Below are 12,108 nucleotides of genomic sequence, written 5' to 3'. Positions count from 1 at the left end.
CGCAAACCAGTATTAGGGTATAACAACGGTTCCTAAGAGTCTCGGTCCACGGGTTCGAGAACTACGAAAAAGAAAACGCGAGACAGGGCGAGGAACGTAGCCCAAACAAAGCTTGCGCAGGATCGTCAAGGTTAATAAAGACGAACTAGCGGTCCTCGGCGGCACCCAAGCGCATTCCCACGGACACGGAGTCGGGAGTTTGCAGGACTACTCGTATGGCCCAACAGCTTATTCAGACGACTAAAAGCTGGGGTGGCACAACGTTGAGAGGATGCAGTAAGGAAGGTGGCGACACAGAGAGAGAGGGAAGCAAAAATGTGAAGCGACCTGGAAATCGGTGGAATATGGAGCCAAATGCTACAATGCGACGGGACGGTAGCCACTTGAAGTAATGGACGCGGCTCCCCCAGATAGGATGATATGTAATCAGAAAAGTACGACTCGGAGCAAAAGACCTACCCATCTCCATTCCATGATGATGCCTCGAGTCTCGGGCCCCACCCTCTCCACATAGTCATCCTGGGCCGTATATTGCAGGTTGGCTATGGAACGAATGGGAGCCGTCGAGGTGGGCGCCAGAACCCGATCTGGCAAGTGGTAGGAGAAGAAGCAGAGCGGACCAGCCAGTAGACCAGGGTCCTAGCCATGGATGACTATTACGACCAAGCTAGCTGGTTGAAACGAAGGGTACGTGGGACACACATACCGACACGGAACCCCGATGGATGCCTGTAGTAGCTACTGCGATGTATGTATGTAGATTGCTTAGCTGGGGCCGAAGCCGAAGCCCATCCGTGAGTGTAATTTTTCCTCCTTCTTTTCTTCTTCCATTCCGTGCTAATGCCCGAAGAGGCAATGGGTTACCCACCGCAAAACCGTTGGCCCTTGCTTGACGCACGCTGAGACGCTGCAAGCCATCTGTCTGTATTGGTAGACATTCTCATGGGATCAAAAGCAAAGACAAAGACTCCGGCGATGACGTCTGGGCGCGTGCTACCTATCGCAACAATGAAGTGATGGATTACAACATCAGACGGACTACTTGTGCAGTAGGTTCGAAGCTAGCCGAGACGTAGCTAAGTGCCTGCTTACGAAGACTATTCCATTGACTGTTTGCTTATTCCGTCTGATGATGGGACGACCGTTCCTCACCTACGGGGTTCGGGCAATGGAATTTATCCAACACCGAAAGCGCCTTTCAAGCTCACTCTGACGAGGCGTCCGGCTGCCTGACTCCTATATTCCTGCATGCGACTAACGTCTCGGTTGATAAGCCGTAGACTAGTAGTATGTAGACGAGAAAGAAAGAAAAAAGTCGGTCAGTGACTATGTGGACTACAATATGGATTCCACCCTGGTTTATAAGCCGGGAACCCGCAGCGAGAACTGGTAGAATGGAGCGACAGCAGCCTCGGAACTCCTAACAAAGATGCCCCGACCGGACAGCCTCAAAGCATAACCAACTGGCGGGCCGAATCTACATTATGTACCTGGCAATAGTAGTATTTGTTTGTTAACGGCGATTCCTCCGACGGGAGTTCCGACGGGAGAGCCCACACATACTGATGCTCCCCCGAACGCGCGGCATCATCTAGAGAAGAAAAAGAAAAGATTACTCGCAGCATCGGTTTCGTTCAAAGGGCGCCTTGGTCTTCCATGCTTGCCCCCCTGCTCGCTCTGACTTGGGAATGAATCCTGGCCCGGACTTAGGATCTAAACTCCAGCAGGCACGGACCGAAACTCTAGAAAGCCACAAACCACAAAAATACCCAGCAGACTTGGGTGCTTGGCATCGAAACTCTTGCAAGCGTACCCGTTGCTTGGCTCTTTTTACCCCGAAGCGAGTAGTAGGTACAGTAGATTGCCCCATGAAAGATCGACAGTCATACATACATGCATACAATGAATACTGCTATGAGTGAGAAAGGCAAACCTTCCCGAACGAATTGATTGACGGAAACATTTCCCCCTCGACTAAGCACTGGTCTTTTTCTTCGTCTGACCACATACTGCTACTGTTACGGCTCCCGTACACAATCCTACCTTAGATAAGTACGCATTGTACAAATGCCCGGGTCGTAGTCGCAGAACCTACCCAGCGACGGTTCTTGCCGATGGGTGCCGCCGCCACAATCTCCAAGCTGCTGGGATCCGGTAATGAAAGAATTTATGAATTATCCACAAAGCAGAAACACTGCCGTCGCTTCTTTTTCCCACGTGCAGTGACCCTCTTTACTCGACGGAGAAGGCAATGAAACGTTGAAGTCACTGTTAGAGTCAGGACAAACCAATAAGAAATCGCACATACTTGAACACAGTCCTTCCCAAACCCCGAACCGAGCCGAGCCAAGCCGGTCAAAGGCTGGCTACTGAGACTGAGAAGAGTGAACAACTGTTGACCTTCAGACGGAGTATCCGGAGCCGATGCTGCCCCTTCTCGTCATCGCTTTCTGCGGCTATCAAGATCTATCTGCCTCTCCTCGTGACTACATATACCCAGACCAACCCAGCCCAATCAATCAGCCAATCCTCAGTATGCCAGCAGTAGCGAAAGTACCAAGCAGGGAACCCCAAAGAAAGTGATCAGTCCCAACCTATATCGAATTGTCGGAAAGTCGGTGTGCCAGGCCCGCCTATCAATAGGAGGATATGCCGGCGTGTGATGTGTAGTGTGTGTGATAGAAGAACGGGACTCGCAGCGTAAATTGCGCCCGGCTGCAGGTCTGCATATGTAGACCTGCATGAATATACGTCTACGCGTAATATATTACCCGCATATCTCTGATAAGATGTCTTGTCACACTTCAAAATTGAACTCAGGGTAATGCAATGGGTGCGGGTTGGAATTTGTACACATGAGTAAAAGCTTATCTACCTGTGGCGTGTATGAGTATCTACCCCGAGATGACTGACACCGCATCCCACCGGCGGTTTTCCTGTTGCTGCTGTTCAACAACGCCATCATAATAGAACCGAGTAACATGTATCTCATGTGCCATTCCTCCACTACGTACAACTCAGAATGTATGCCGGTAAAAAATGAAAAATAAGCTTAATACAAGGTTCCCGTCCCCTCTCAATTGTGTTGAAGTATGGATTCGTGTCGTTGTATACATGCGGAATCGTACATCTGTCGTAGACCAACGTGTGGGTAGTAACACCAGCTCAGGCAGTCTTGTCGCGGGCTTGTGCAGCCTCTCCGGCGAGGAAGCTCATAACGGCCGGGTTCTCGAAACGATCGTCCTGGGCCGCCGAGGTTGCCTCGGCCGCCTTCTGCGCGACGTGTCCGAATAAACATTCCCACAGGTCGTTTTTGTCCACAAATTCGCCTAGCTGCTTGTCTTTGCTCATCAACTTGGACAGTGCCGCCTGTTGGAGCTCCATCGAGTTGGCCGCCTCAAGGTTCATATCCGACACCTCGGGCGTGGTCTCTTTAGATTTGCCCTTATGGTCAATTTGGGCCTGGCCCATATGTTCGATTCGCCGCCGCACGGAGAGATTGTAGATGGACTCCTCCACGGTTCCTTCCACAAGGTAAAGCCACACAGTCGTCTCGTGCTCCTGACCAATCCGGTCCACTCGAGCAATGGCCTGGAGTTCCAACGCTGTGTTCAGCAGAGGTTCGCAGAGGAAGACATGGCTGGCATTGACCAGATTCAAGCCACTCGCATGCGCTCGAGCATCCATGAAAAAGCACTCTATGCCTGGATCCTCTTTGAAACGAGTAATGCCATCTTTGGTATCAAATGACGAATAACCGATGCGATAGTGGTCGAATGCACGACCAAGAACCTCGAGAAACCCTTTGAATTGGGAGAAGATGATCGACTTGGCCCCTGGGTCCTCCTGTCGCAACCACATGAGATGGCGGATGAGCGTGTCGATCTTTGTGGCAAACGACGGCCCGCTGAGATCTATCTGCCGAATTTCCTGCAACTTATCCTCACTGAACCGCGAGTAGATACCTGGCTTTCTGGTTTTGTGTGGTGAGTTGCCATCGGGAGCAGACGGGTGATGCTCAGAGTGTATCTTGAGCTTGGCCTCGGGCCGTAGAGAGATGTCGTGAAGCATGGATGCATTGAGTGCCTTCTTGCAAACCGGGCAGTTATGATGGGCCCGGTACCACAACATCATGCACTCTTTGCAAAACTCATGACCACAGACAGTGAGCACACCGAGTGTGAAATTAGACTGACATATGACACAGAACCTGGGCCCCTGTGACTTCTGTCCCGTCTCCTTCAAGTGTAACACTGGATCGATGGTTAGCACGCCTAAGTCGTTGTGGAGGAATGAAAAGGGAGGCAAGGACCTACAATAGCGGTGTTTGGACTGGGCATCAGCGATTCTGTGCTGAATGGTAGCCTCTTCGCGGAGTAAGCCATTCAACAAAACATTGTCATCCTCGTGTTCTTCTCGCTCCCAAGGAGCTACCGTATCAGAGATTTGTTGTAGCTGTTTGTAGTATTCCACTCGTGCGTTCATGGCATCAGTGAATCGATCGAGTTCCTTCTCGAGTCCATTTGCGCCCTTGATTTGCGCGCTTATTTGGTCTTGAGCAAGCTTCAGTTGCTCTTGAACTATTTCTAGTTCTACTTTGGCACGCTGGTTCCCGTTCGCAATATCATGCCGCAACTTGGTTGCCAGCTCTCGCAAGTCGGTCACAACAGCTCTGAAGGAACCCATTCCAGGGTGAGGTTTGATCTCCATGCGCGACTTCAGCAGTCCCAGCAGCATCTCAGGGTTGGGACCGTCGCCGTCTTTCGCCATCCGCTCTGCGACTGTCGTCTCATGTTTCACTCGTTCGTTGACTAACCCAGTCAGGATATCTTGGCGATCTGCGATCACGGCTCGCAGCACGTGGGTGTAAACCATCAAGTCGTCTTGGATCTTGGTAGAATCCTCGTACTCTTCACCCGTAATCTCCCCTTCGCCATCTTCATCCACAAGAGGCCTAAGCAGTATCTGGATGACCTGCTCACGCCAATCGTCGATCAGATTAGCCTGTTCGTCCAACACACCGCCTAGCTCTTCCAAGTTTTCCAGCACTCGTCTACTCTCAAGTCCTTTGTGTGTAATGAATTGGAACTCTGGCATTTCGACAAAACTTTGAGTAACAGCATCTTCAGATAGCTTGGCCATGTGCTTTGCAGCTTTGTCGTGCGCGTCTTGTAATATTTCCTTTCTAATATCCTTGGCGACCTCGTAGTATTCCACTTCAAGTTTCTCGTGTTCTTTGAATGGATCTGAGTCGGGCACAGTCAGCTCCTCGTTGGACTTGATCTGGTAGTTTGCGCTGGCAATGAAGAAAGCCGCCTTGTGCTCAAGCCCAAGAGCCAGCTGAAGCCGCCGGCGTGCCTGTCCAAGTCGTGGCGGGACCTTTTCTGCGCCAAGCTCCTCAGAATCACTTTCATTTTCGTCCGCGTCATCGAAACCGGCGGCTCTAGCACTTTCCAGTTCGGCCTCGAGTTGCTCGCGACATTCAGCAACAATTACCCGGATCTCTCCGAGTACCTCTTCCCAAATCGAAAGGGCCTCTTTGACTCGCGGCGAGTTTTCAAGCAGTTGCCCGCGTCTCAGTTTGGAGCTCAGTAATTGCCTTTGGTCAGTTCGGATGGCTAGATCCGATTGCTCGATCATTGCGTCCAACACCTCCTCAATAGTTCGCAGGGGTTTGTCCCTTTGTGCTACACCCCGAACCCTCCCTGGGCCGAGCTCGGGATGTAGGGTAGTCTGCCGCAACGAAGCCAGTGCACTTCTTAGTAATGCGAGAGTTGCCGGGTCTTCAGGATCCCAATCCTCCTTGATAGGAGCACCTTCAATGTCCAAGCCGCAATTCCGCGCCCACGCCTGAAATTCCGATCGATAATGTTGTTCCTCAACAGCCGTGAACGGCATAGTCAGTACGTAGCGCTTCTGATGCGGTAGAACAAGCTCGTCTCGGACGGCTCGTTTGGTGTGGCGAAGTGCTATACGGTTGAAGAGGGGTGCGAATAAGTGTTGATGCGTCGAAGTGAGCCCATCCCATGCCCACGGGTACGATGCGAATGGCTCATACCGAAGGAAAAAGAGCAACCCCCACAGATCTCTCACGTTATCCTTGACTGGCGTGCCAGTGATACCCCATGCATTGATGCGTGGGATCACCCGAGCAACTTTGGCAGCGGCGCTCACGCCGCTCTCGATTTGCTGGGCTTCATCAAGGCAAACTCGCCACCAAGAGAGCTGCACCAAAGGCGACTTTGGTCGGGGATATGTTCTCGCATGTCGCATTGAACGTTCAGGAGGCTCCTCGGCAAAGTGAATCTCTGCTTGCAAAACGTTATAGGTTGTGATCACGACATCGTGTTCGGCCAACTCTTTCAAGAGTTCCTCGCCTTTCCCCTTGTATCGCTTGATTCCTTCGTAAAACATGACACGGAGGCTCGGTGCATGTTTGTTCATCTCGGATAACCACTGGTTCTTCAAAGTCGCCGGGGTTACGATGAGCGTTGCGCCTGTAGGTCGGACTTGCTGACCACTATAGGGGTCCATGACCATGGGATGACAAACTGGCCGGCGGTGCATTAGGATAAGGGCGATAGTCTCGACGGTTTTACCCAGACCCATCTCTTCACTAAGGATACCTCCTTTTAGAGCCATCTCCAGTTCTCGAAAAGGAGCAACATCACGTGTAACAACTTGATAAAGCGTGCTGCAGTAGTAACTCCGCCCACTGCCATCCTTCAGCTCGTTGAAAGCCAAGGGCAGGTTTGATGTCGCGGGATCCTGACATGGTTCCAGTTCGGTCCCGTTCCAGTTAACACCTTCTCGTAGTAGCAACCATTGTAGTGCTCTGCGCTGAAAAGGGTACAACTTAGCCTCAAGTCCAGGTACATCAGCCGAGAGTAAATCGGTATAGTCCTTGGAGGGAATGCATGCGGCATCATAGAATGCTTTGGCCGAAAGAGAACCGGCATCGGAGTCGCCCAGCAGATCAGAAGGAAGGAACCGAGTTTGCACCTCCCTGGATAGCGTTCGCTGCAGAGAACTCCGGAGGCCAGCGTAGAAGTTCGAGGTGGGATTCCATTTCAATCTCAGCTGCAAAGAGATCGTGTCCAAACCTGACGTGTGTCCCCGTTGAAATTCCATGTCAAAATCGACCAAAAGTCCGCCTTCGGCATCCTGCTCGTTGCGGCTGGAACTGGCAACCTTCAATATCGTGGCTGCTCGCTGACTTACGTCGGGAGGAAGAGTAAGCGTCGACTTGATGCGTTTCCGGTCCCCTTCTTGGCCAGATATAGTCAGTTCCTTGGGCATCGGTCTGTTGTAGGCGTCCCCAGTATCGCCTTTCGCAAACAAGCAATACAGCTTCACGTGCTGGCTGGCTCCAGGCCGTGTGAAGGCCAGTCGTGGCTGCGTTTTCAAGTGTTGCGGGCGACTGGGCCTGCTTAGGCGAAACGTTTCTTCGGCGACTACAATTGCATCTGGGAGGATGGCTGGGCTGTACCGGGCTCTTTTGCACGGCCTCTCAAGAGGTTCCTCCTGTTGCAAGACCAGAGCCTCGGCGTCTGTTGCATCTGTGGCTGAAGCTGGTAGAGATGACAGGAGATCCAATAATGCAATGGGAAATGGTTCATTGAGTTGCGCATAATCGACTATAGTGATGGCCTTCGCACCGGCCGAGCGGGCTTGTACTCTGGGGCGGCCCATCATGGATGAACAGACAGGTTGGCCTGGCTGTTAGTGGGAGTCCATGGGCGATATAAAGTTGATGAAGGAAGATCAAGTCCAGATGAGAGTCGGGCAGTGAGAAGGAAAAGTAAAGCCCACCTTCTAGGCAGCAGGTGCAGCAGAGGGTGCGGCTGCCAGGGCGCTAGATATAACCCATACCGTATGTACCTCCAAGGTAGGCGTTATGCAGGTGGTGTCAAACAGGGACCTTGTATGCGACTTACTGGACGACTGGGTGGGATGTGGCGGCGACGGAGTTAAGCTGCCCCGCTATATTGACGCCACCCTTTCCCCAAGTCCACTGCGGCAGGTCCTCAGTCAATTGGCACCCCAAGTTCAGAGCATCAGCGCGTTTCTTTGTAAGTAGTTGCTGATAAGTTGGGAACAAGTACGGTAGAGAATGAGGTGTCTACAATAATTGTGATATTTGTATCACTTGAGAGGTATGCTGCGTTTGGTTGTATCTCAAGCACATACCTTTTTCTCATTCAATCCACCTATGTTGAGACTTGGAGTGAATGATCAATCAAGAAGCGTCTGGACTTTTTGAGCGTGCTCGGGTTGTTGCGCCCACACCTGCCGAGTTTTAGGCCAACTCCCTAAGCTAGCTGCCCCGGAACTTGGATTTTTCCATCTTGCAATTGAATTGGCCATTGAACTTTTTGAGGATCGCGAGATTCACCAGGCCTTGGTTGGATTCAGTGGGCTGCAGCACACGACGACAAGATCCGAGCCCCTTTCGTTATTTTCGCAAGTTCGTAGCGGGTTGAAGCGAAAATACGGACTTTGAACACACAATACCGCCATCATGGGGGCATTCAAAGTGAGTAAAGCACCATCTTTCAAACGGTCGTATGCCCGCTCTTGCTAACTTTATATTCGCCTAAGCCCATACTGCGACCGCAGCAGCTGCGCCCGCTCCTCAACACCGCGACTCCCGCCCCTAGCACATTCTTCCTCCGCCCGTCGACATCGATAGCCGCCAGCCAATTCAGACACGCCTCCACCTCCTCCACCCAAAAGAGCGACGCCGGCGCCGCGGCGCCACCGCCCGAGATCCCGGCCCCGACGCCCTTCTGCCCGGACGTGCAGACCTTCCTGACGCTGATCGGGCGCGGGCTGAGCGGCCACGCCTCCAAGTTCCCGACGTGGGAGGCGCTCTTCTCGCTGACGTCGGAGCAGCTGCGCGAGCTCGGCATCGAGCCGCCCCGCACGCGGCGGTACCTGCTGCAGTGGCGGCAGCGGTTCCGACGGGGGCAGTTCGGCATCGGCGGCGACCTGAAGCACGTGTCGGAGGAGGGGGCCGCCGAGCTGCGCGTCCTCGAGCACGACGACCCGACCAACCCCAAACGCTACGTCGTCAACGTGCCCGCCGGCCAGACCGTCAAGGACACGCCCCTTGAGGACCTCTCGCGCGTCGTCGGCTACAAGGTCGAGGGTGCCCGCACCATCGTCGGGCCCTACGCGATGCAGCTCAAGAACGGCGAGGGCGCCCGGGTGGCCGTCAAGGAGGGCATGTGGGAGGACAAGCGCGGCCGCAAGATCGACGGTGGTGAGAGAAGACGTACCGAGGTCAAGTACAAGAAGCGCATCCAAGAGCGTAAGGAGCAGCGGGAGCGAGGAGAGATCCCATAAAGAAAAAAGAAAACGAGATGATATAGAAAACCTCTTGGGTTCATTCCTACCTGCGGCGGCAACCGCCAAGCAGCCTCGAATTGGAAGAGTCGCAAGCATGTAAATTATGGCATTGTGCATATACTGTATAAAGCACTGTATTTGATAAATGGCAAAAATCCTAGACGCCATGCAACTTGACCTTTTCTAACGCCTGTACCATGATGCTACCCGTCTTATGCAAGTCTATAGTGGACCACCAAAGTCCAGCTTTCTAGCCACATTGTTGGTTCGGTCCTCCACGACACCCGGCCGACGCTTGAGATCAGCCCCTAACTTCTCCTCTCCATCTTTCTCTGGCTTCTTGGGCAGCTCCTTTTTGCGCGTTGGCTTCGGGTCCTTGTGCCACCAGGGGTGGTTAAGCATCTCGCGGGCCGTGATCCGCTTTCGCGGGTCCAGGATGAGCGTCTTCATGAGCAGGTCGACGCCCTCGTTCCCGACGGTGCCGAACAGCGCGTTGTAATGGTCCTTGCCCAAGACGGGCGTGATCTGGTTGCTGATGGTGTATTCGGGCAACTTGGTGACGCCCGGCCAGTTCTCCTCGGTAGGGGTGCCAACGCCCTTGCAGATCAACTCAATCTGCTCGAGCTCAGTGTTACCGGCGAGGTACGGGGCGCGCATGATGAGCTCGGCAAACACGAGCCCGACGGACCAAATATCGACAGCGGCTGAGTAGTGTCGGGCGCCGAACAGCAGCTCAGGTGGCCGGTACCAGCGCGTGATGACGTTGGACGTCATGGGCCGGTAGGGGTCGCTGAAGCTCCTGGCCAGACCGAAATCAGCCAGTTTGACTTCACCGTCGGCGGCGATCAGCAAGTTGTTGGGCTTGATATCACGGTGCAGAACAAAGTTCTCGTGGCAGAACCATACGGCGCGGGTCACCATGCCCATCCAGGCCTTGGTGTCGGCCACACCATAGTGCACCGCTCCGGTTTCTTTGATGAGCATCTCCAAGTCGCCACCCGGTAGGTACTCGAGTACAATGTTCAGGTTCTGGTCCTTGGAGGAGAAAACGGTGTGTAGCTTGATGATATTCGGATGGTCGAGCTCTTGCAGGTGCTTGATTTCGCGGACAGCATCGGGCGACATTCCCTCGGTGTATTCCTTGTTGATCTTGATCTTCTTGATAGCCACCACCTGCGAAGGATCGTTGCGCACTTGGCCCCGGTAGACGTTGGCGTATGTACCCTCACCAAGCTTTATTCCTAGTGAGAATGACTGTTAGGCACTGCATTTTCGGACAACGAAACCGGCATGCCGTTTCCATACCTTTGATGTACTTGCGCTTCTCGTCCTCGTTCATCTGCTCCGAGAGATCCAGAGTGGACGATTGCACAGCGGCGGCGGCATTTGGGGCCACTGCGGGCACGGGCGTACCATTCGACGAGGCCTGCGCCGAGGCAGCATTCTTCAATGGCGAAGATACTGCTCGCGCAGCAGGGTTCGGCAACCCATCGACCAGAGGGGAGACTGCCATCTTGGTGTGGAGGCAGAAGATGGTGGTGAGGTTGTGGTGCAAAAGGACCCCTTACCCAGGTACATAATTTCAGCCTTGTGGCTGGGCAACCTAGCTAGGGATGGCACATGCCTCCCGAAACTACGAAAGCCAGGTGGGTTCGATCAACGTTCGCGGCTTCAAAACTCCAATGCGATACGGAAATAAGTGAATGCACCTTTCCATCCATCAATAACTTGATGTCAAAAGCACCCGACTCCTTGGACTTTGTATCGCCTCTAGATTTGCACTACCTAACTGGCTAATCATTCAATGCTTATCCCTAAATAGCGAAAGCGTTTTTCTCACTAGATTATGCCGCACTGTCCACGATTGACGCCGTTGGATTTGAAGAGGATAAATGCTAAGGAATCCGGAGGCTGGCACTGGCTTCTGGCTGGCTTGCTGGAGCTTTTACCTGCAGTCAAGGAGGCCAACAAGTCTCCCCCACATGGTATAAACCGTCGACCCTTTATACAGCTCTGGTTTCATATTTTCCCATCGATCGCATCTGGCAGTCAGTTGCTGGATGGCGGACTAGCGACGGGAAATTAGGCCAACCACTCAATCTAAGCATATCTTGCTTGCGTCGTGAAATAAAGAGGGTACGCGGTACGTGTTGATACTAGTAGAGGGCCTTTCTTTCGAGTTGAGGGCCCCGACTGACAACTCAGCCTTCCAAGCTTTTTGGCTTGATGCATGGCTGGCATGATGATCCCGCCGACGTTTGACAGGGTCCTCTTACCACAACTCGACAATGCTCGGGAAATCCTGTTGGCCTTCTGTTTTAACCCCGAGTTGAAATGCCAACACTCGCCCAGCCCACAGGCTAAGCATTCGGAGTTGCAGCTCAATAGCCCCGAGATCCCCTGCACCTGTAGCTCAGCACGTACCCAGTTCCCGCAGGATCTGCAGATGGCGCTCCATTAGTCTGGGAGAAAAATCCCAATTTTCCCTCCGTGGCTGAAACCTGACGTCATTTTCGCTGACGGCCGGGGGGCTCAGTTCGCGGGAGGACAAAGAACGCAAGCTGAATGTCAATTGATAGGAAGCGAAGGAAAAACAAAAAGCCTCGTGAGAGTAAGACCGCGTACAACAAAAGTCTGGGCGACAGACATCTTGGTAGAACCCGACAAAGCCGGTTGCGATTCTGGCTAGCTGTTCCCGGGGACGTCCTTTAAGAAGTGCCGCCGCGCGCCCACACAGCCCGCACAAAAGCTACCACG

At 53.2% G+C, this 12,108-nt stretch overlaps 3 protein-coding genes across 3 annotated transcripts; 1 reads left to right on the top strand and 2 right to left on the bottom strand.

The window, feature by feature from the left end:
* Positions 1-3,165: 3,165 nt before the first annotated feature.
* On the bottom strand, positions 3,166-7,692 carry PG985_013495 (rad8 and Rdh54p; the record flags this gene model as incomplete). The annotated part of the gene is made up of 1 exon (XM_066833261.1): positions 3,166-7,692. One exon carries the CDS (start codon positions 7,690-7,692, stop codon positions 3,166-3,168), a length of 4,527 nt encoding a protein of 1,508 aa, XP_066678001.1.
* Positions 7,693-8,521: 829 nt separating this feature from the next.
* On the top strand, positions 8,522-9,348 carry PG985_013494 (mitochondrial 37S ribosomal protein mS41; the record flags this gene model as incomplete). Its single annotated transcript, XM_066833260.1, has 2 exons — positions 8,522-8,536; positions 8,602-9,348. 2 exons carry the CDS (start codon positions 8,522-8,524, stop codon positions 9,346-9,348), a joined length of 762 nt encoding a protein of 253 aa, XP_066678000.1.
* A 225-nt stretch (positions 9,349-9,573) lies between these two features.
* PG985_013493 (CMGC CDK CDK7 kinase) lies at positions 9,574-10,864 on the bottom strand (the record flags this gene model as incomplete). Its single annotated transcript, XM_066833259.1, has 2 exons — positions 9,574-10,592; positions 10,657-10,864. 2 exons carry the CDS (start codon positions 10,862-10,864, stop codon positions 9,574-9,576), a joined length of 1,227 nt encoding a protein of 408 aa, XP_066677999.1.
* Between the last annotated feature and the right edge of the window lie 1,244 nt (positions 10,865-12,108).

Source organism: Apiospora marii (genome assembly GCF_038362585.1).
Source record: "Apiospora marii strain CBS 49790 chromosome Unknown utg000011l_segment0_segment0, whole genome shotgun sequence".
NCBI classification, from domain to species: Eukaryota; Fungi; Ascomycota; class Sordariomycetes; order Amphisphaeriales; family Apiosporaceae; genus Apiospora; species Apiospora marii.
Note: the sequence above shows the minus strand (reverse complement) of the source record. Positions and strands in the feature narration are given on the sequence as shown.